The sequence below is a fragment of the Elgaria multicarinata genome, chromosome 3 (assembly GCF_023053635.1).
Source record: "Elgaria multicarinata webbii isolate HBS135686 ecotype San Diego chromosome 3, rElgMul1.1.pri, whole genome shotgun sequence".
NCBI classification, from domain to species: Eukaryota; Metazoa; Chordata; class Lepidosauria; order Squamata; family Anguidae; genus Elgaria; species Elgaria multicarinata.
Window position 1 is genome coordinate 28,869,535 of NC_086173.1, and position 24,070 is coordinate 28,893,604.

Consider the following 24,070-nt stretch of genomic DNA (forward strand, 5'->3'; position numbering starts at 1 on the left):
GAGTTTTGAAGAACTGTGAGATCTACATGATTGTGCAGTTCTCAACTCACCTTGGCTTTGGCTGCGCAGCGTGATTCTTGGTAGGGGGATCACTGATTTCTATTTGCCAGAAGGACAGCTTGGGGGAATCAGTCATGTACGTAATACTCGTTGATGCTTCTGTTTTAGGGGGAACACTCAGGTAATGATGGGATGGGCCAGATCTCTCTGGAGAAGAAATCACGGTGGCCCTTCTCAGATGAGTGCATTCCTTAGGAAATGTGGATGGTCAAAGTGAACGTGGTGAGCCTGGCTAATGAACAGAACGGCAGATATGCCATGAGAAAGTGGCAGAAACTCTGTGAAAAGATCATCCACATTGTGGAAGTGATGAACCGACACGAGTACCTCCCCAAGATGCCCACCCAGTCTGAGGTGGACAATGTCTTTGATACGGGGCTGTGGGATGTACAGCCTTACCTGTACAAGATTTCTTACCAGGTCATTGACTCACTGGGGACCTTGCTGGTTGTGCTCTTCCCAAAGGCCACTGTGCCATTCCTTGAGCAGTGCAACAAAGAGGAAGGGGAGAAGTTTCTGATCTCCCTTATTCCCTCATAGAAACACAAGAAGAGGCCTGCTGGATCAGACCAAGGGCCCATCTAATCCAGCATTCCATTCACACAGTGGCCAACTAGCTGCCTGTGGGAAACCCACAAGCAGGACATGAGCTCAATGGCATCTTCCCACCCATCTTACCCAGCAACTGGTGTACATAGGTGTACTGCGTCTGATACTGGAGGTAGCATAGAGGCATCAGGACCAGTAGCCATTGATAGCCCTCTTCCTGGCACTGCTCCCACCACTGGACCAGTTAGTAAAGGGAAGGTGGAAGTACTTTTTGGTGTCCATGACAGCAGGCAGGATGAGGGGCAATTCTTCTCTGGCTTGGATTTTAATCTGAGCTGGAGAAGAATTTGGGGTATAAAAAGTTAGCCTCTCCTTTAAGGCAGGCTTTTACGAGCTCTCAAAACATCTTCCTCTGAGCCTGGGCTTGGCTCACCAGCATCTCTCAAGGAGAGAGCGAACAGGGCAGTATGTACCACAGCTGGAAGAGAATCCTTATCTTGACATCACTTAAGCCCTCCCCGTCTGTTGCTGACTGACCCTCAGCCACAATCCTGCTCAGAGAGCACTTATGCTGCAGGCAGCCCAGCAAAGGGCTGCTGAAGAGAGGCTGCTTGAGCCTTTAGGAGGAGGAGGAGGAGGAGGAAGAAGGAGATTTCTGCCACAAAGGACTCTTGCCATCTCTGTGCCAGCTCAGAGATGATGAACAGCACTTTCTCCATCAAGGACATGTCCTCTCCTGGCACAGTTGCCCCCACAGTGGACTCTCTTGTGACCTCCTGTTGCACCCTGGTGACCCGATCGTGGGTGTCTGGGATCTCGGAGACCACTGAGGACCAGAAGAACCAGCATGTGGGGAGGATGGTACAAATCGCCGTCCTGTGCGTGCTCTGCCTGACGGTCGTCTTTGGAGTGTTTTTCTTAGGCTTCAACTTGCTGATCAAGTCGGAGAGCATGATCAACATGCTGGTGAAGGACAGGAGACCCTCACGGGAAGTAGAGGTGGTCATCATTGAGACCTAAGCCTGGAAGGGAAGGCTGGGCAGGTGGGGTGGAGATATTCCGCCAGCTCTTTGGAGTTCAAAGACGCTTTGGGAAGTTGCCTGCTTTAACCCTTCACTGCAGCGCTTTCCAGAGGCTAGAAAATGAGACAAAAGGGATGAAGGATGGGAGTGGATTCACCCTGCCTGTCTCAAGCATTACCTGGGAATCTGCACTCCTCTTAATTATCTTTCTTCGGCTGGACTCCCGTCTCTCTCCAACCCTTTTGCTGCAAAGGCTGTACAAAAACTCCAAACAGGTAACCAGGACAAAAAGCACTCCTGTTTCGAGCGTGAACATTCGGAAGTGGGTTCTTAAAACAGCCATCGATGGGTGCTTTGTGATTCATGTGTGTGTGTGGGGAAACTACCCACCAACCGAGCTTGAATCTCTTTGCTGCTATTGCTATTCTGGCCTGTCTAGAGGGAAAAAGGCAGCCGCACCCTGGGAGGAGAAGAGAGAGAGAGAGAGCAAGAACACCCCGAGAGACACTTGAAATGAACCCAGATCATTTGAACTCTGCCAAATTGGCTGCATATCAGATTTACTCCCATTCATAACCTAAAATGGACAGTAAACATGATCATCTCTCTGCTGAGAGATCCATGGTTACTATTAGCTATGTCATTGTTGTTACATCTTGTGTAAATCCAGTGGGGATGTGTTGAATTGCAGACAGTGATGGATTGTTTACTGTGCCCTTTCCAAATCTATTAAACAAACGCCAAAGTGGATCCAGTCTCTGCTCAGCTTCCTGTCAATGCTGCATCTGTAGGTCGTGTGTGTGTGTGTGTGTGTGTGTGTGTGTGTGTGTGTGTGTGTGTGTAAGCAAGCTTTGATCCTTGACATCTCCAGTGAAGGTAAATTGGAGTAAGAAAGAAATGGTGGCCTGAGGTCATGGAAGGCTGGAGTTGACAAAAACTGACTCAGAACAAAGAAGTCTTTTGAACAGGGTTCTCAGAGGACAAAATAAATCCTTAGGGACAATATCCAATGTGCTGGCAGGGCTCCACTATTGGTCCAACAGGAAGTTAAGACTTCCTAAAGCAACCAGAAACAAGCCAAAGTGCTTGTTTCCAGAATGGAACAGGTCAGTGGAGTTTACAGAAGGGAGCTCCGTTGACCTGTCCCATTCTGGAAATGAGCATTTTGGCTCACTTCCAGGATTCTCCTAGGAAATGCTAACTTCCCATTGTGCCGGCAATGGGTCCCACTGGCACACCATAATCAGTGGAAGCCCATGAGTAGCACTGGATACTGCCTTAGGCCTTGAAGCATTGCTCACTCTAAGCTACAGAACCATTCAAAAGGATCGGTGACAGCAGCAAGGTGATTTCATGTCCAGTTAGGCCAGACTGCGTTATTCCCCTTGAAAAGACATGGGTGAGGTTTAGGTTTCTGTTTTGCCTCAAAGGAAGGTGGATGGCATCCCATCTCACCCCACCGAGCACTGACATGGATGCACAATGTTGTTATGAAGAGAGCACTTGAGGTGTATATGTGAATTCCACTTTCACCTTTGGGACGTCCGGGTTTTTGTTTTTTTTCTAGGGCTACAGGCAAACCATCCTTTATGCAGCTGATTGCTTGCTAGTAGTACAGGGTGGTCGGCCGATGTTTCATCAATGAGAGCTCATGTCAGAAGATGGACTCCTGATAGCTGAGAATTGCCCTCTCTGGCTTAGGGAGTGAGATTGCCATGGGATGTTATGAAAGCACGGGAAGGGGGCAGAGAGACAGCAAAGAGCTGTTTCCTAATTGAAAGGTGCAGAGAGAGAGAGAGAGAGATTCTACCTGGAGTTAGTTGAAACGGGAGGCAAAGTGTTCGGGAGCAGAGAGATCAGCTAGGATTTGCTGCCTGGTGCATGGGTGCCTGTTTGCTTCCACTATGCGCTATATGCTCTTTTATAGAGGACAGACCTCTGTTTGAAGGGCTGCAGAAGACTGTCCTCTGTCTTGAAGATGTCCTCTATTGGTCTTTTTGATGACGGCACTTAAGAACATAAGTGCCCTGCTGGATCAGACCGAGGGTCCATCTAGTCCAGCACTCTGTTTACACAGTGGCCAACCAGCCATCAGCCAAGGACCAACAAAGCAGGACATGGTGCAACAGCACCCTCCCGCCCATGTTCCCTAGCAATATGCCTCGAATATGGTGATAGCACACAACTATCAGGGCTAGTAGCCATTGATAGCCTTTGCCTCCAGGAATTTATCTAACCCCCTTTTAAAGCCATCCAAATTGGTGACCATCCCTACATCTTGTGGTAGTGAGTTCCATAATTTAACTATGCGCTGCGTGAAGAAGTACTTCCTTTTATTTGTCCTGGATCTCCCACCAACCAGCTTCATGGGATGACCCCGGGTTCTAGTATTTTGAGAGAGGGAGAAAAATGTCTCCCTATCCACATTCTCCATACCATGCATAATTTTGTACACCTCTATCAGGTCTCCCCTTAGCCTCCTTTTTTCCAAGCTAAACAATCCCAGTTGATGTAACCTTCCCTCGTAGGGGAGTTGCTCCAGCCCCTTAATCATTTTAATTGCCCTTTTCTACACTTTTTCCACTTGTCTTCTGTAACTGTTGTTATGATCATTACTAATACGCTCCGCTGGGGGTGGGACTTTTTTAGATGATGATGTGCTTTCACTGATTGATCAATTTTAGCAATTTCAGCCCTAGCCAGGACTATAATGGACATATTGCTAATGCAATTGCAACATTAGAGACTGCAATGTGCCACAGACAGGCATGTCCAGTAGTTATCACAAGAATCATAGAATTATAGAATAGCAGAGTTGGAAGGGGCCTACAAGGCCATCGAGTCCAACCCCCTTCTCAATGCAGGAATCCACCCTAAAGCATCCCTGACAGATGGTTGTCCAGCTGCCTCTTGAATGTCTCTAGTGTGGGAGAGCCCACAATCTCCCTAGGTAACTGATTCCATTGTCGTACTGCTCTAACAGTCAGGAAATTTTTCCTGATGTCCAGCTGGAATCTGGCTTCCTTTAACTTGAGCCCATTATTCTGTGTCCTGCACTCTGGGAGGATCGAGAAGAGATCCTGGCCCTCCTCTGTGTGACAACCTTTTAAGTATTTGAAGAGTGCTATCATGTCTCCCCTCAATCTTCTCTTCTCCAGGCTAAACATGCCCAGTTCTTTCACCCTCTCTTCATAGGGCTTTGTTTCCAGACCCCTGATCATCCTGGTTGCCCTCCTCTGAACACACTTCGTTGGAGAGGCCATGGGCAGCTCTCCTCTTTCCTGCCACATGGGATCCCACGGAGCTGCTATCACAGACACAGGGGTGCCGGTCCTGAGCATGCAGTTGCTTCTTTCAGAGGGAATGTAGGGAGCAGTTCTACCCTTGCAACTGGAAGTGAAAATGTCAGCCAGATTTTGCTTTGTTTTGAGCTAAAGTACTAGAGTTCCATTGGAAAATCTCTAGAGATAGATTCTGCTTTGCTACCCTTGACCTAATCTTTCCATTCAAATTCAGGGAAAGCATTTTCTCCATGTCACGCTGGAAGGCTTTTCGCTGTGTTTTCTTGCTTTCCTCCATACTAGCGCATGCCCCCTTGTTCAGCTTCCAGTAGGGAGGTTATGAGAGATAATATCTCTGGCAAATCCTAGCGCTTGAGGCTTGTAATCACTTTGGCGATACAGGCCAGACCATATACTGCAAAGGGGCTTTCAGTGTTATGTGAGCGTAAGAGGAAGAAGCACAGATAAAAGGCTTGACTTTCTCAGAGGAGGTCCTCGCTGCTTGCTACTAGTTCTTGCATGTGCCAAATGTTGACGAATAAATGCATTTTTTAAAAGTACAGAGAGCTTGGTTTGATTTGGACAGAAATAACCTTTCTTCATTTGAACATGCAGCCTTGGTAGGAGGGCATGGTTTGAGGATACACGATGCTGCTAAGCAAGTGTGGATCTGGTCAATGCCAGGATGGGAGACCTCTTTGGACCCTAGATATGCTGACTTGATTTCTACAATGGAAGAAAGGCAGGAAATATATAGGTTTTAATGGGCCTACCAAAAAAAAAAAAAGAGAGAGAGATGTAAGCAGCCGGTCAGGGAAGATTCAAACTAAAGCAAAAAGCTAAGGTTGTCAGCTTTTCAGCTTGTCATTAATGGACAAGCTCCAGTAGCTGCTAATATTTAACTGCAGATTATGAAATGTTTGACCTGCTGATAAAGCTGCTACCAAAAGGCACAAGAGCAGTCCAATCAGGGTTTTTACATAGTTGGCAACTCTACAGCAGGAATCGAACAAAATTTACAGCATAAGAAAGAAAGAAAGAAAGATCTGCCTTTTTTTAAAAAAAACACACACCCTAGGTTTATTACTTCAAACTAAAATGACCCAACAGGTTGGCTAACTTTCACCCAAACAACAACAACAAAAATCCATTATTGGTCTGCTCCAGTAATTGATTTGAAGAAATCATCAAGTGAAGCTTTATCTGGGCTAAAGAAATAAACATCTCCATCTTCTGATATCAGCAGGACAAGCAGCTGTTAAAGACACAAGAGCAGGGACCATTAAAAAAGTTGGCATCCCTCATCCCACCCCAGTGTGATACTCACGAATTACAGATTCTCTACCCAAAATCATGAAGGGGGTGAGAAGAAGAGAGATACATCTTCTTTCTATTTACCCAGACCAATCCTATGCAGGTTTACTCAAAAGAAGTAATGTGTCCTTTGATAGAGGACAAGAGCCGTAAGAAGTGATACTCATCAACACTTAGCACTTGAAGAGCAGCCAGGCACACACATAATCTGGTGAGTCTTCCATGCTATGCTGAGATGTACCATATATTTGAATTGTTTATTTATTTACTTAATTTATTTACTATATTTCTATACCAGGCAATAGCTGAAGCTCTCGGGGCAGTTCATTATTAGAGTAATAATGTCTAAATTTGCATCTGTACATATGAATTAATGTATGCAAATTGTATGCAAAACAGTGTCCTCCCACCCCCAGCCCCGGGTGATACACACTGCCCAAAAAGAGGAGATGCAAGTGGACACCTGAACTCAGAAAGAACCTACACTGAATCCAAAGGATCCAATCTGCAGCCCACTCTCTTCTTTGCCTTGGATGCTCATGCAACTCAAGGAATGTTTTTCAATCTCCTTGAAGCGGATACTGAATTAAACCTGACCCTGATTCTCTCTATGCAGAGGACAGACCCCTGCCCCTCACACTGCGAAAGCTTTGTAGCCACACTAATCCAGGCCCTGAGAAGATTATAGCCCGCAAACTTGCATTTCATGTTTTGCAGTTAATCCCTGCTGAGTGTTGGCTGCAAAAACTTTCATCACAAGCTCAGGGAAGGAGATCAGAGCCATCGCCCCAGGGCAGGAATGGGGCCAGCGGGAGATGCTGATCTCAAATCTCCTGGGTTTAAGACAAAACTACCAGTGATCGCAACATTTTAAAATGGTGAAGTTCCCTGTTCTTTGACTGATCCGGACAGTGAGGCCATGATGGCAGGACTTTGGGGGAGACATCGAGGACCCCTTTCAGCAGAGTGGGAGGGCCCCTGGGTTGGGAATACGGAGTGGTAGACAGCTTAAGCACAGAAACAGAGAGCCAAACTCCGCGGCTCTCACATCAGCCCTCCAGCAAAAACAGCTTGGCAAAATGCTTCCAGAGCCCAGAATTCAGCTATATGTGTGTTTGTCCTTTGTAGAGTAGACCTATTGGAATGAATGGGACACGTAAGCTTGGACTAACTTCAGTCTCACTCATTTCAATGGGTCTACTCTACATAGGACTAACATTGGCGACTACCCATTGTCTCCACCTAGCCTCGTGAAGAGTTCTTTCTTGCACAATTTGCATAATTTTGGATGGTCCAATAAATGTATTACCCAACGATGGATTTTGGATTTATTTATTTGTCCCTCATGGACATCTTTGTTGGTTTTAGTCTGTCCTTTGTTTCTTTTTCACAGACCCTTAGATTACTTCATCCTTGGTGGAGGGGTGGGAGATGATGCCGCACTCTTTTGCCAACCTTGCTTTCGCCATCTGGTCCAGAGGAACCTCCAGCTATTTATTTATTTGATTTATGCCTCACCTTTTTACCAAAACATGGCACTCAAGGTGGCTTATAAAAACAATTTAAAACACATTAAAATAAAATTTTAAAAATGCAATGAAAAATGGCCTGGTCATTTTGGATCATTAACCTGTAATTTCCTTGGCAGGTATTTGGGACCCCTTAAGGCATGCCCCAATTGGTTTTTTTTCTGGCTTCATTAACCCTCTCCAGTCCAGCCTCTCAATCTTACAGTGAGCTCAGATCTCATTTCGGTGCTGTAAAAAGAGCAGTGGAGATGCACCCTGGAGAGGAGATGTCTCTGTAGCCTGAAGATTTGTGGGGTTGCAGTCTTTCCTTCCTGCAACCACGTTAATTCATGTTCACGGAGAGCATGGAAGAGGCTTGAAGATTTTTTTTTTACTGTAGAGTGACCCTATTGAAAGGAGGACAGGGCTCCTGTATCTTTAACAGTTGTATATATAAAAAAGGGAATGTCAGCAGGTGTCATTTGTATGCATGCAGCACCTGGTGAAATCCCCTCTTCATCACCACAGTTAAAGCTGCAGGAGGCTGCAGCTTTAACTGTGGTGATGAAGAGGGGATTTCACCAGGTGCTGTATTCATCCAAACGACACCTGCTGAAATTCCCTTTTCTGTAGAATTGTTAAAGATACAGGAGCCCTGTCCTCCTTTCAATAGGGTCACCCTATTTTACTGTTTTGTTATCCCGTTATCCTCAGGAGGATCACAAACCCTTTGTTTATGGACTTGGAAGCGAGCATTTGCAGGATTTATTAAAGGGTCGAAGCATGCCACCTTCTGGCAACAGTGTAGAAAATGAAAGAGCTACGTTTTCCTCTCATCTTCCAGCCTAGGAAGATTCCATGCAGGCAGACTTCGCCCAGAGAAATGTCCTTGCAAGCCATGTAGGTCGAAAATTTAGAAGATGCCTCGCAATAATCTGATGAAAACCTGCTTCTGTTTTTGTGATGTTCACAGTATTCATTGTGAATTAGAGAGGAAGTAAGTGTCGGACTGAGAGTTGGGAGATCCGGGTTCTAGTCCCCACTCAGCCATGGAAGACCTTTTTATTCTCCCAGCATTTTAGTCTATAAATAAATTTTAACTTGGTGTTTTAAATTTGTAATTTTGCATTTCTGCTGTTTTATCTGGTTGAGCTTTTATATTGTATTTTATATTATGGTTTTATACTGTTGTTTTATACTTTGAATGGTTTTAATTTTTGTGAACTGCCCAGAGAGCTCCGGCTATTGGGCGGTATAGAGTAATAAATAAATAAATAAATAAATAAATGGAAGCTCACTGGGTAACTTTGAGCTAGTCACAGACTCTCAGCCCAGCCTACCTCACAAGGTTGTTGTTGTTGTGAGGATAAAATGGAGAGGAGGAGGATTATGTATGCCTCCTTGGGTTCCTTGGAGGAAAAAAAGGTGGTATATAAATGCAATTTTAAAAAATCACTCAATTAAAAAATCTTTTAAAATAATTCATTTCCGAAATTGTGCTTCCCTGCCACTCGGAAGAAAATGCATACGTTTAATATCTAGGTCAGCATCTCCAGCCTGGTGCCGTCCAGATGTTTGGGGCTTCATTTCCCATCAACCCCACCCAGCATGAGTGATGGTCAGGAATGCTGGGAGTTGTAGTCTAAAATATCTGAAGGGCAGCAGGTTGGGGAAGCCTGTGTCTAGATAACATAAACCAATACATTTCTGGCATGGTGCACAAATCTATTGGCTTTTTCAGACTTCCAAAGTAAAGTCATTCAACATGGCAGGCCATAGGAACGCTATCATCTCATGCAAGGTGAAGAACCAACTTTTGTTCCATTTGCTTGCTTGCTAATGAGCACTGATGATCAGTTGATGTCCGCAGAGTTAGCTGGAAGTGCTTGCTCAACAGTGTTTTTATGGCAGATGTTTCTTCAATGAGCATTGGTGATGGTTGGCTGGCTACTGACTGAGCATATGCTCAGATGCAAACGGGAAAACAGTTTGGGGCTGGAGTGGCAACGTGGCCAGTGAAAGAAGAGTACGCCTGAGCTTGGCAGCTGGCTGTAATCAGGAGCATTGAGGTTGCAGGAAGACTGGACGTGTTCTGCGTAATTAATGCTACTTTATGTCCTAGCACAGCCTCTCTGGGTGCTTGCCTGGTTTTCTCATTTTCAGCATGCGTATTTGTTAATAAAAATCTCTATAACCCTCCAGTGTTCCATTTTCATACGGAAATAGAACTTGTAGTGGCTATTAAGATTCTATTGGACAAGAGTGGGGTACACGTGTACACACAAGAAAACAGTACTTTTCAAGGGTTCAGCACAGCTAATGTACAAAGAAGATCCTCCAGTGTTTGACAATGGAAAACAAATGCACAGCCCCCCTTTTTTTAAGAAAGTCAAATGAATGAGCCATTTCCATGGGGACCTAGGATCATGCACTGCCAAATAATTTTGTGATATCATCTGCCACACCTCTCTCTCTCTTTTTAGAAACCAGACATCTGTAATGATGCATCTTTTTAAAAAGAATGACTCCAAACATCTCATTCCCAAAATATTAACACGTTCAGAATTGCAAAATATCAGATCAAAGCAAATGTAACATAGGCAGACCAGTAACTTGACAGCTAAATTGATGCAGCAAGCCAGAAACCTCCAGTAACCAAATTCATTATGTACCCACCATTGGTTGACATAGCTAGGGCAACATTATTCAACCTCTGGGCACATAGTTGCCATGAGAAATGGATTAATCAAAGTCTCTAGTAGTAGTAGTAGTATCCCACCTTTTGCCCAATACTGGGCCTCAAGGCGGCCTTACAAAATTTAAAACATATACATTTTAAACCTAGGGAAAGAAATGTACAAAAATTTGATTTTTTTAAAAAAAATACAATATTAAAACATTAAACATTTAAAACACACGACAATTTTACAAGACGTTAACATAGATGGAGGACCAGATTATTCTCCAAAGGCCTGTCGGAACAAACAAGCCTAAAGTAAGTACTCACAGAAGAGGCTGCCCACTGTAACTCTTTATGAATCACTGATCTGACATTAACTCCAATAACCAGCCTCCATTGTGGGTGGCTATAATCAAAATGATTGGAAGGGACCTCAAAGGTCCTCTTTTCCAGCTTCCTGCCAACGCAGGAAATCCGCTCATGCAGCATCCTTCATAGCCTCTGCTTAAACAAACTCTTTTTAAAAGTTCATAAATTTATAAACAAATATTTTTACAAATTAACTTATTTGTTTTTTAATCTGTTTATAAATTAATGCATTAATATATTTAATTGTATTTGCTTATTTAAATATAAAACATAATAGCTAACCTATAAATATTATTCTTTCCATACTAACATCCAGAAGGATTCACTACCATGACTATAACGTATCACTAATAATCGTTCATCTTTAATTAAAAATGTATAATTAACCATAAGTGCTTTAACAGCAACTATAAGCATGTCAAATACATATAGCCAGATTCAATTAGTTAACTCGCATCCCAAAGGAGTTACAATGGTTAATTTCCAATGCTTTTCACTGTCTAGCTCCTTCCTATCTTTCCTCTCTCATCTCACACTATTGCCCCGCTCGTGCTCTTCGCTCCTCTGATGCCATGTTTCTCGCCTGCCCAAGGGTCTCTACTTCTCTTGCCCAGCTTCGTCCATTTTCTTCTGCTGCCCCTTATGCCTGGAACGCTCTTCCAGAACATTTGAGAACTACAAGTTCAACCGCAGCTTTTAAAGCTCAGCTAAAAACTTTTCTTTTTCCTAAAGCTTTTAAAACTTGATTTTGTTCTGACTTTATACTGTTAGTTTTACCCTACCCAGTGCCTGTTTACCCTACCCTGTGCCTGTTTGCATTCTCTTCCCCTCCTTATTGTTTTATTATGATTTTATTAGAATGTAAGCCTATGCGGCAGGGTCTTGCTATTTACTGTTTTACTCTGTACAGCACCATGTACATTGATGGTGCTATATAAATAATAATAATAATAATAATAATAATAATAATAATAATAATAATATATTCTGACTTCCATAAAGTCAATGGAAGACCTCCAATTCTCATAAAAAACTTTCTATTTTTTCTTGACTTCTCTTAAATGAATATATGCATCACCCTTTCAGCCTTCCGTACTTTAGCTAGCCACATTTTCAGTGAAGGTGGCTCCCTTTAGAGCCAGTGTGGTGTAGTGGCTAAAGTGCTGGACTGAGAGTCGGGAGATCCGGGTTCTAGTCCCCACTCAGCCATGGAAACCCACTGGGTGACTTTGGGCCAGTCACAGACTCTCAGCCCAGCCTACCTCACAGGGTTGCTGTTGTGAGGATAAAATGGAGAGGAGAATTACGTATGTACACCACCTTGGGTTCCTTGGAGGAAAAAAGGCAGGCTATAAATGCAATAATAAATAAATAAATAAATAAAAATTCAGTAGCAATCAGAATCATTGCTGCTGAAAACAGATTCTGAACTAATTCCTGCTGTTCCATATGTACACTATTTTTCACATCTCACAGCAACATTAAGAACACAAGAAGAGCCCTGCTGGATCAGACCAAGGGTCCATCTAGTCCAGCATTCTCTTCCCACAGTGGCCAACCAGCTGCAAAGGCACCCGTTTGTTCATGTTCTACAGCAACTAGGATTACATCTGGTACTGGAGGTAATATAGAGCCATCAGGGCTAGTAGCCATTGGTAGCCTTATCCTCCATGAATTTCTCGAATCCCCTTTTAAAGCCATCTAATTCGGCAGCCATCAGTTAACACTACAGTAGGATTCAGTGGTATCTCATGTCCGATAATCAGCTCAATAATAATCTTAGGACAAGTCTACCAAAAGTGGTGAGCAAAACAAAACAAAACACAACTTCTGACAAAGGAAGGGATGCTGTGTCTTTGCATTATCCTCAGGGCATGACTTCTGGAAACCCAGTAAAATTTCATGTATGTGGCAAGGTGATGATGCTACAACAGCCTCACCTGGATTTCTCTCTCCCCCATAATACTGGAACCCAGGGTTATCCCATGAGGCTGATGGTTGCGAGATTCAGGATGGATAAAACGAAGTCCTTCACACAGTGCATAGCTAAACTACAGAATTTGCTACCACATGGCCACCAGTTTGGATGGCTTTAAAAGGAGGATATAAAAATTATTGGAGGAGAAGGCTATCAATGGCTATTAGTTCTGATGGCTATGTGCTACCTTCAGTATCAGAGGCAGTAAGCCTATGTGCACCAATTGCTGGGACCATAGTTGGGAGGGTGCTGTTGCACTGTGTCCTGCTGCTCGTAGGTCCCTGGTTGACAACTGGTTGGCCACTGTGTATACAGAATGCTACTAAATGGACTCTTGGTCTGATCCAGCAGGCCTCTGGTTATGTTCTTAAGTAAGACCCATTGACTCATTCCCAGGTAAGTGTATGTGTATCAGATGGCAGCCCTCCATTAACATCACCAACTTTTCAGCCAGACCAGTGTAGCACCGTCTTTTAACAGCAATCTAATATGCAGGTTATAACGTTTAATCCTCAAGCTATATATGAATGTGGGAGAGAGAGAACTATAGGGATAGTGTAAAGCCGGAACGGAGATATATCCCGTTGTATATATCTTGTATATATCTTGGGGAAGAAGATGCGAGGGAGACTGGAGCAGGCAGGCACCATCAGAGCCTGCTTCAGTTAGAACACACACACACCCAGGGCTAACATCTTCACCTTGTGGGGAAGAAGTTGCTGTTGGTTTGCCCCTCCATTGGGAGATGAGAGGACGGAGCAGGGCCTTCCCACCAGCCTAAGTAGTCTCCTTAATTTCTTTTCATTTTCTCCCTCTTCCCTCCCCATACACTTTTCCTTGTGTGTCACGTCTTTTTTTAGAATGTAAGCCTGAGGGTAGGGACTGTCTTCTTTACTGATACATTGTAAGCCGCTCCGAGAGCCTTTTGGCTGAGGTGCGGGATAAAAATAATCTAAATAAATAAATAAATATCCCAAATTGTGGCATGTGTTAGAAATGCTTGAGAAGAATACTTTAGGACTGAACGCCCTGTATCACTTAAAATGCGGCATGCTGCAGCGGTGAAGATTGGCTTCCCTTACTTTGGTATTATATGACTACGGTATCATTGATGTTGGAACAACAGGGAACCGGTATGTATGTATGTGTGCGCGCGCGTGCGTCCCGCATGCATTTCTGCACATGCTCAGAGGCACTCCTTTTTATTTTTTCTTCTGGTGTCGCAGAAAGCTTGTGCCCTGGCGCTGAAACCAGCCTTCCTGTTTGGATGATGCTGGGCTCATTGCATCTCATGGTTCTGCCCTCCCTTGCTGAGTGGCTGTTAGCACCACCGTCCCCTTCTCGCCCCCAGGACTTGGCTGTGGAAAGGGGCTCCCTGCGCGCCTCTCCCTCCCGCTCCCCTCCCTCCTTCCCTCCATCCTCCTCCACCAATCGCGGCCGCCCTTACTGCCGGGTGGGCTGAGCTGCCCGCCTGCACGCCCAGCTGATCCGAGGCTCGGCCATGGTAATGTCTGCCGCTTTGTTATTCCCCCTCCCCCGAAGATCCGGGGCGGAGATGGGTTCGGGGGCGGAGGGGTGCGTGTGCCTGTGCACGATCGGAGCTTCCAAGGGAGGGAGAGGGCTGCGGGACGCCTCCATCGCCCGCGGGCCACGTTCCTCTCCATCTTCTGCACGGATGGGGGGACGTTTTCGTGCCTGCCTCCGTCTTGCTCCGTTGCTGGAGTCTCCTTTTGAGCACTTCGGTGGGAGGGGGTGGATGGAGTCCTTTGGAAGCAACCGGGAGGAGGCCCGGGAGCCGACAAGAAGGCGGGTAGCTGGGATGATGAGGCATCTTGGTTTGTACAAACAGACACAGATGCGTGCACTGTACCCAAAAAAAAAAAAAAAAAGCAGCCAGATCGGTACAGGTGCACGCAGTACGTGGAATGCACATGTGCAACCCCCGTGTGCGTATGTGTGAATAGGTGCACGCATAAAACACACGTTAGTTTTTAGCTCCAGCTTTATCCCTAGGGCTGAACCTGGGCTAACAATATCCCTTGCCTAGTTTGAAGATCACAAGGGTAAAGGAGGAGGTTGAGTTGATGAGAGCATTCCCCCGCCCCCCCCCCGAGGCCACCCACCGAGTTTCATGGCTGAGCAGAAATCTGAACCTGAGTCTCCCACAGCCAAACCCAGCGCACTGTTTGCTGCACCATGTCGGCTGTCTCATCTACACCTACGCATGAAACACTCCAGTGCCAGTGGGAGCAAGTGCACAGCAAGAAATTAGACGCATGTACATGTGCACATGAAATTACAGGCACACTCTGAGGTGTGCATGCAGGGATGGGCTCAAACACACACACACCCGCTAAGAGACAGATACCTCTGTATTTATATGCATATTAATGTTCAGATCTTTAAATATACACCGCATGCAGCTAATATGTATGTGTATCATAGGCCCCATTCAGAATATACTTTAAACCATGGTTTTAACCACGGTGGTTAAGCCAGAAAGCCATGCCATGTTCAGAAGACACCTTAAACCATGGTTTCAACCGCAGTGAATAAGCCTTTTTGCTATAGTCACCGTGGTTAAAGCTGTGGTTTAAGGTGTCTTCTGAACGGGGTCACAGTCGTATAAATATGCAAATCCTAAGCATATGTAGAAAGGTGTATTTGTGGATGGTGTACTTGCAGATGGACAGTGCAGATAAATCTGTAGATGCAGACACAAATGTGTGGACAAAGGGACACCAGTAGGCATGCACAAATCTACATGGATATACATGCAAACGCTAAACAAGACTGCTCCAGAGCCAGTGAGATCCAAAATGCCATGAAGACCAGTGGACTGGGCTTTGTGTCTCACCTACGTATGGGGAAATCGCACCAGGGTAGTAGTTTAGCAAAACATTCCCAAAGGCAAAGACGGCAGCAAGCTTGCTCCCTGATGTCACCCATAGAGGAGAGAGAAGAGAAAGTTGAAATTATATAGAAATAAATCCCTATAGATTGTAGTAGAATAAGTCGTGCAAGAGGCTTAGAAATCCCTTGGATCCTGGTTTTAAATTCCAGTCTTAAACCAATCTCCCAGGCCATGCATGAAAGAAAGGGCCCTCGCTCAGTGATAGCGTGCATGCTTTGCAGGTTCAGACGCTGTCTGCGATTGTGGGGAATTGTTGCCAGTCAGAGGCCTGGTTCAGAAAACACGCTAAACCATGCTGCTTAACCACAAAATGGTTAAGGGCAGAATATTGGGCTAGATGGACCAATGGTCCATCTTGGTTTAAGGCAGCTTTCTGCATTCTCATTTATGGTAATAATTTGAGGCTGGAACGAGCTAGATGCTATGTACCCACACTGAGGCGGGGGGGGGGATTTCCTCTAGCTCAATTATTCAAGAGGACCATTCAGATTTGGCTCCTTCCCCACCCCTCTCCCTAGCGACAGCCCTTTCCCAGTTTGGTGCCTTGATTTATGTAGGAGAGACATTCTCCAGATATGATGCTATTGATCAGCAAACATCACTGCTCATCCCCAGATAAATTCCTTATATCTCCATCTCTACTCACAGTCTTCTCCATCTCCTGTTGCCTTCCCCTGGACTAAAGCACTTGCTGGTTTGTCATTTGGAAATGATCTGACTAAGGGGAGACGTGATGGGGATTTTTGGAATTAGGAACGGTGCAGACCGGAAAAAACCTCACACATTACAAGAGCTTGGGATCACCCAGTGGGCAGTAGGTTCAAGAGGACTACCAGGAGGAATTACTTTTTCACCTAATATAAAATTGACCTAGGGAACTCACTACCACACATTGTAGGGGCGACCACTCTTACTTGGTGGGGTATTTTTTTAAAAAAAGAATTAGGACTCAGGGGTGTGGAGACTGTAGTCCTCCTGATGTTTCTAGAGGGTAGCTGTGTTAATCTGTTGTGGCATCTTACTGACGAACACGTTTATTCTGGCTTTCATGGACTACAGCCCATTTCATCAGATGCATGAAGTATTATGGAGAGTTTCAGGTTCATATACAGTACAGGGGTGGGGTGGAGGGAAAGCTTGTAAACAGTGAGGTCAAAAGGAAATTCAATGCAGAATGAGACAATCATGTTACTAATATTGGTGAAATAACTCCAGATGTTGTTGCACTACAACACGCATATCTCTGACCATTTGCCATGTTGGGTGGGACTGATGGGAGTCCAACAACATCTAGAAGGCTGCAAGGTCCCCACCCACAAATTAGACAAATTTGAGGAGAAAAGGTCTATGCATGGCTGTTAACCATGATAGATCAAGGGAATCCCTGTGTACACCTGTGATGACCAGCTGCACAAGCACCAAAGGTGGACTGTCATCATTTATACTTTGCTTGTGAGCTTCTGGAAACATCTGCCAGGTTGTTGAAGGATACAGGATGGTGGACGAGATGGACCTTCGGTCTAACCTAGCAGGGCTTTTCTGGTGTTCTCCTGGAGTGTTTAGCTATGGTGCACCGGAGGGTTGCAGTTTCCTATCTTCATGGTTTCCATGCTAAACTCTACACCTAGGGGAGGGAATGCCAGAGGAACACAGAAAGGACGACACCCATACACAGCACAACCGCTCACCTTCATCAGACCCCTGTTCTCAGGGCTGGGCCCTCCAGACTCTGCCCTTCTGCAAAGCATTTTGTTTGTCATAGATACTTTCCTCGGAGGGGAACCTGCCTGTTGTTTTCCTGGGCTGATGCTTCACACTTGCAGAATGAGTCTCTTTGTCAATAGAATTTCTGGGCAGTTTTTCACCTGTAGTTTTGAAAAAGTGGTGCTGAAACCGAGGAATGTTTTGTAGGGTGGGGGTATTTCCAACATGTGTCAATGCCTACAGATGTGATTTTTCCCCTGTGTATGTATTTATACAGAAATGTGTACACAAACACACACAACCTGCCAACACACTCAATAGGAGCGACTCCAGGAAAAAAAAGTTTGGGGAGTGAAGGAGTGGCAAAGACAACGATTAGGGGAGTGTGGATTTTGTTCTCCACATTGGAAATATGCTGTGACTCAAAAGAGATCAAATAGGGTAGTTGAAAATTTGGGGTGTTTGGGGGTACGTGCATGCGCATTAGCCACCCCTTGGTGTCTCTCCTGAAGCTCAAGAGTGGCATTTCAGCCTCCCTGGGTTGCCTGAGAAATTAGATCAGGTGCCCTCCAGATGTTTTTGGACTACAACTCCCATCAGTCCCAGACTGCATGGCCAATAGTCAGGGATTATGAGAATTGTAGTCTGAAGACCACCAGGTTGGAGAAGTTGGGTTAGGTTGAAGGAGTTGGGTTAGGTTGTTGGCTGAGGGGGATTTTTCCCCACCTACATCCCAGCTGTGTTTTTCCTCCCCAACACGAAATGCAATCCTTATCTCTCTCTATGTCCCCCCCTCAATTTACTCTGTCTCTCTTTGCAGTCAGCTCCAGATTCGGGCAGTGGCCCTCCGCCTGGGCAACCGGCCCCATTTCCCCCTGCCCCACCGCCACCACCCATCCTGCCGCCTCCCTTTGTAAGTTCATTGTTCCCCAGCTTAATTACAGCATGTTTAGCAGCACCCCAGTTGCCTGGCCCTGTGCAGCACAGTGAATGCATGTATGTATGTATGGGGCTGGTGGTGTTATAGGGGACTGATGAAGAGTGCATCGGGACACGTTTTGGATTTGGGATATATGTGAAAGTGACGTGAGGGTGCATTTGCATCTCAACTAGGGTGGGGAGCTGGATAAACCACTCCCCAGCACTCTTTGGGCCATCGGGCTGTGGGGCTACATCCCTTAGTGTCCTTTGGGTCCTGGCTGACCCACCTGGTAGAAGGTCCATCCGGCACATCGCCCAGGGCCTAGGTTCTCTGCGTGTGTTTGCAGAGAATAGTCTCAGGATGCTATAAACAAATTTATTGGAGAAAAGCCTGACACGTTTCGGCCTCTTGCTTTTCATTAGGCTTCTTCAAGGGGTTGTAACAATGCCCGCAAAAACAATTTTCAGCAGGTTGCCTTTGCTATAAACACAGTCACCACTGCTGATGGCAATGACAATCTGTTGTAAATATTCTCTCTTTTTGTGTTCATGTTGGATGCTCACCTGCGTTGCACCCTTGTACTCTTGATTGAGTCAGTGGCTGGAGATGCTGTATCTCCTGGAAGAACGGCAGCTGTTATCTCCCCACAGACAAAGCATCCCAGCTGGGGGAATGCTCCTACCTGTGTCCTCTCTCCAGTGGGAGAAGACCTGCGCACAGCAAAGCTTCATTTTGACACACCCGCCAGAGACCAAAGATAAACCATAAAACATAGACTGGAGACCATTATCTGGTCTATAGCCTGTCAGTTGCCCATGTCTGTAGTAGTATTTTACATGTGTGTGCATACACACTGGGTTAGATCCAGACTTAGTCATACTTATAGACCCATTGAAATCAATGAGACGTAAGAGTCTAAAGGCCCATTAGTTTCACTGGGTCTGCTCTGAGTATGACTAAGTCTGGATCCAACCCACTATCATTTGAAGTGTGATGCTGCTGTGGCTGGGTGGGTGGGGGGAGGATTCCTGGGAAGGCATTCCCTTTTTACTATCACCCCCATTCATTTCTACTTGAGAGTGGCTCAGGGTATTCTCTGTTTGTTGGCACCTACCTTGGGAACATGTGACAGGGAATATACTATGTATATGTGTGTCTCTTTCTCTCTTTTCGCTCCTAGATGCCTCCTCCTGGGATACCACCCCCATTCCCTCCAATGGGATTGCCCCCAATGGGACCGCGGCCACCCCCTATGCCACCCATGCCCCCAGGCATGATGCCACCTCCACCACTGATCCCACCAATGCCTGGACCACCACCCCTGGGACAGGTAAGACCCATTCACAGAGCCTTTCTGTGTCTTTTTGTCCCCTTGCTTCTATAACGAGTGTGGCCTTGCCTCCTCTTTTGCCTCCAGATGCCCACAATGGTGCCACCAATGCTGCCCGGGATGATAATGCCAGGGGTGCCAGCTGGGCCAGTTCCTGTCTCTGGAGGAGTGAGTATCTGGAAGGGGCAGTGATTCAGGGGAGTGGAGTGAAGGGCACAGGTGCCTTGCCCGACACATGGTGGCATGGCTGGATAGGAGCAGAAGGGCCTCTTGGTCTTGGCTAAAGCAAAGAGCAGGGGTGGGGAACCTCTTCCAAACTGAGGGCCGGATTCCATTTCAGAAAAGCTCTCAGGGGCTGCATTCCAGTGGTGGGCGGGGCTGAAGGCAAAAGGGGGCAGGGAGAAAGGTAAAGAGGGCAGAGCCAAACCCAGCCTATTTTAGCTTGAAGCTTTTACTGCTAGTTACTAAGCCTTAGGAGAGGCATTTCAGCCATTTAAAATGTTGGTGTGTGTGCTGAGAAAGGGAACCGTAGGAGAGCAGGAAGCTGCCGAACAGTCAGCAGTCAGAGAAAAAAGGGTGAGCCAGAGGATTGGAGTGTGTCCATCTGGATAGGGTGACCCTATGGAAAGGAGGACCTGGCTCCTGTATCTTTAACAGTTGCATAGAAAAGCGGGATTTCAGCAGGTGTCATTTGTATGCATGCAGCACCTGGTGAAATTCCCTCTTCATCACAACAGATAAAGCTGCAGGAGCTATACTAGAGTGACCAGATACAAAAGAGGGCAGGGCTCCTGCAGCTTTAACTGTTGTGATGAAGAGGGAATGTCACCAGGTGCTGCATGCATACAAGTGACACCTGCTGAAATTCCCTTTTCTATGCAACTGTTCAAGATCCTCCTATGTCTGGAGAACCCAGAGAGCTGGATTGAAATCCTAGGTAGGCCAAATTTGGCCCACGGGCTTCAGGGTCAGGCTTAGTTCCTGCCTGCCTCTCTGGTGCTGCGCTGTGCCTCCTCCCTAGCTGTACTTTAGAGGGGAAAGCAGCCCAAAGCGCAGGGTCTTCATTTAGAGCATGGTGGCCCCTGAAATGGGTCTCTTCCCTTTGCTATGAAGCCGACACATGAGCTGGGGATTTTCCAGATGGTGGCCACAGGGGTTGCCAAACTGTGGGTCATGTTATCAGCACGGCACATGAGAGTGAGGCAGCGTTTGTTGGCCTTTGATGTCGCTTGAGTGTCTGGGGAACAAGATTAACATAGACAGCGGTGATGAATGCATTCGGGCCTTACTCAGGCTGACAAACTGAGGCAACAAAATATAGAAGTGCCCTGTTTTTATCAAGAGTTAACATTGCTTTAACAGAGCGCAATTCATTCTGAGAAGTGAGGGGTGCGCCTGCGCATATATGTACATATACATGCATCTTAACCCTTTCCTCACCTGCCACTTCTCCGCTCCAAATCACCCTGACAAGCTATTTTAGCTACATAGTGGTTGCATGGGGGTGGGGGTGGCGGAAGGCACAAGAATTTCCTCCAGTTATGGAGGGAGCCAGGTCAAAAGCCCTGGATTTAGCTCCAATTTCTCTTTGACAGGCAGCTCCTGCGACAGACCCATCCAATGGTGAGTATCCCAGTGGATGTGTGAGTATACTTCGGGTGCATCCAGATCAGGAGCTCCATCTGCGAGAGAAAAGTCTGATACAGCATCCCGCTTATGGAGGTGCTGGGACCGAGTTCCAGGGATTTAGCCAGGGTCACTTCCAAAGGCAAGGTTGGCAGGCAGTCCAAGGTCCAAGCACAGGAAGGTGCAGAGAAGAGCAACGTGGAGACAAGGCAGGAGTCTGGGAAGTGTTGCACAAACGTCACTCCAGGATCCTGTTCTGGGGAACTGAAGTTTTTTAAGCCTGAGCCTTCAGAACCTCAACCAGAGTACAGCTGCGGGCCTGAGGAATGGCCTTCCCGTGAGTAAAGACTTGCTCCTGAGCATATCTTTACTCATGAGGAGTCCTTACTTCTCGGGCAGCCACTTCTGTTTCTGGTAGACAGCCGAGCCTGCACCTTTGGGTGAAACATCACCTGCTTCCTGGGGCTAGGCAGCCACTCGGCGTCTGCCTCTGGGTCCAAGAGGGGACTAAGTGTGTCTGGAGGGGAAAGTGCAACTGCCGTCATCCCGGAGGGCCCAGGACCTTCTGATCTTCTCCAAGTTCCCTCGGTGCAGGCAGAGGGTCTGCAGTGTTCGGTTCAGGGGACTCCAAAAAGGAGCCCTCCAGAGGGGGCACGGTCTGTACAAAACCATGCCAGTTATTTCTTCTTCTATGTGATGGACGCTTGGAGGGGCGCTGCGATGGAAAAGCTGCACCTGCTGGATCGCTGCCTGCCACACAGCCTTAAAGGCACAGAACCTTTAACCAAGGGGCGGGGACGATGACACCGAACTTGGCAGTGCTTATCAGCAGACGCCAGTCTAGATGAGATGGTTCTTCATGCACGTTGCTTCCCACCCGTCCCTTGTTACCCATGATAGAAACAGTGACATGGGCTCCGGGAAATATCACCCTCTTCAGCCCTAAGCCATCCTACCTGGCAAGGGTAGGCAACCCAATGTCCTCCAGGGGCTTTGGACTACAGCTCCCATAATCCCTGACCATTGGCTGTGCTGTCTGGGGCTGATGGGAGTTGTTGTCCAAACCATCTGGAAGGGAGCCAAGTTGCCGACCCCGCGCCTTTGGCCTCCACACTTCTCCCTATGAGAGGATCCTTGGGCTGCAGCCACATCTCTTCCTAATCTCTGCTGTCTTGTTTTGCAGCCCCTGTGACCCAGGCAGCCCCTGTGGTGAGTTACTAGCTCAGCGCCTCTCCAGATGTGCTTTTTTGAGGAGTGGGGAGTCCGTTTTTAACATAAAGTTTCCTCTTAGCAGTCAGTCCGTCTCAAGCAGAGGTGGGCAGTTTGTGCCTTTCTAGATGTTTTGGCCTACAACTCCCAGCAGACTTATCCAGCATAACCAGTAGTAAGATATCATGGGAGTTGTAGGCTAAAAAAGAAAAGAAAATCTGGAAGTCCTCAACTTGCCCACCCAAGGTTTTCCAAATGGTGGCGGTTGTTTTTTAAATGAATTAAAATGGCAGGCACACTTTACTCTTATATCTGAAAAAGGATTATTTTTAGACCGTGTAAATTGTAGGAATTACCCAGGCTCTGGAAGTAGTCACTGGAAGGAGGCAATCCAGAGTAGTGACTCCTGCGGTGAAGTAACAGGCCTGCTCTTCTGATGCTGCTTTTCTGCATTGGGAGAGATCACATGATCCAGTCACAGAGACCTGTCAAAATCATCCACCCACAATGGAGGATGATTGGAAGGAGCCCAGGCTTGAGCCATAACTCAAACGGAGACACAGCGAGGAGCTTCCTCTGTGAATGAGCACTTGTGGTTCACATGAGCTTTCCTTTCTTTAATTGATGTATCTTTCATGGTGCATTGGTTTGGCAGTTACTGAACTAAGGGGTTGCAGTGGAAATGAAACCAAAAAACCCTTCATCTTTTAATTTAATTTAATTTTCCGCAGAAATGGAATGACCAAAGCTCACTTGGGGCAGGGAATGAAACATGGGCTTCCTCTTTCCATTGTTAGCATACATACCTAGCACACACAGTCACACACAGTCCAAATATCTCTGGTTAAAGCCGTACATGACAGCACTGCTATGCCTTTCTAGCAAGCCCTGGCTCCTTTCCGCCTAATCTAGATCTTGTGGGGGTTGGATATTCCTGCCTTTCAGGGATGTGTAGGAGGATCACACAAAGGAAATAAGTCAGCTGGGGATAAGCGCTGAGCCAAGCGCCCTTCCCTCCCTCCTGTTATCAAGATCTAAGATTGACTTTCTCCTCTTCTTGCTCTCATTTTTTTCCTTGTCGCAGATCCCAAATCCATTGACCGCTGCCATGCAACAGAACATGATTATTGGTGGCTCCGTGGTATTGGACACAGGTCGGAAGGTAAACTGCCTGTGATGCAAGGCATCAGCAAATCACAGGGAACACGAGGGTGGCTGAGGTGGTGCAGGCCAATTCGTGACTTTGGGTGCAGGTAGGACAGCGGCCTGCCTGCCCTCGCACCAGTCCAGGAAAAACAGTTCACAGGATGTGTGGCAGTGAGCCTGAATTGACCAGGGGGTCCCAACCTTTGGGGCTGGCGGGCGCATTTGGAACTTTTGAGAATGTCGTGGGTACTCTCACAAAATGGCTGCCATGGTGGGCGTCGCTGATCGCAAAGTGCTCCTTTCTCAGAAGGCAAAACTGTTAATGAAGAAGCAGGTGGGTCAGGAAGATCCAGTGGGTTTTTATATTTTCAAGGCTAAAGAAGTCAAAGAAAAAATCTGCACCAAGGAACTTCGCAACTTTTATAACTGCTGCAGAGTAGGCAGAATGCAGTGTGTTT

At 46.5% G+C, this 24,070-nt stretch overlaps 1 protein-coding gene across 4 annotated transcripts in view; it reads left to right on the plus strand.

Annotated features, from left to right (window-relative positions):
* The first annotated feature begins 14,200 nt into the window (after positions 1 to 14,200).
* The window catches only part of PRPF40B (pre-mRNA processing factor 40 homolog B), a 37,093-nt gene continuing 27,223 nt past the window's right edge, over positions 14,201 to 24,070 (plus strand). For all 4 annotated transcript variants that reach the window (XM_063119768.1, XM_063119769.1, XM_063119771.1 and 1 more), the window contains exons 1-7: positions 14,201 to 14,265; positions 18,200 to 18,292; positions 19,482 to 19,631; positions 19,719 to 19,799; positions 21,227 to 21,254; positions 22,441 to 22,466; positions 23,551 to 23,628. In XM_063119768.1, the coding sequence (XP_062975838.1) occupies positions 14,263 to 14,265; positions 18,200 to 18,292; positions 19,482 to 19,631; positions 19,719 to 19,799; positions 21,227 to 21,254; positions 22,441 to 22,466; positions 23,551 to 23,628 (459 nt within the window). In that variant the 5' untranslated portion in view covers positions 14,201 to 14,262. The remainder of the gene's footprint in view (positions 14,266 to 18,199; positions 18,293 to 19,481; positions 19,632 to 19,718; positions 19,800 to 21,226; positions 21,255 to 22,440; positions 22,467 to 23,550; positions 23,629 to 24,070) is intronic.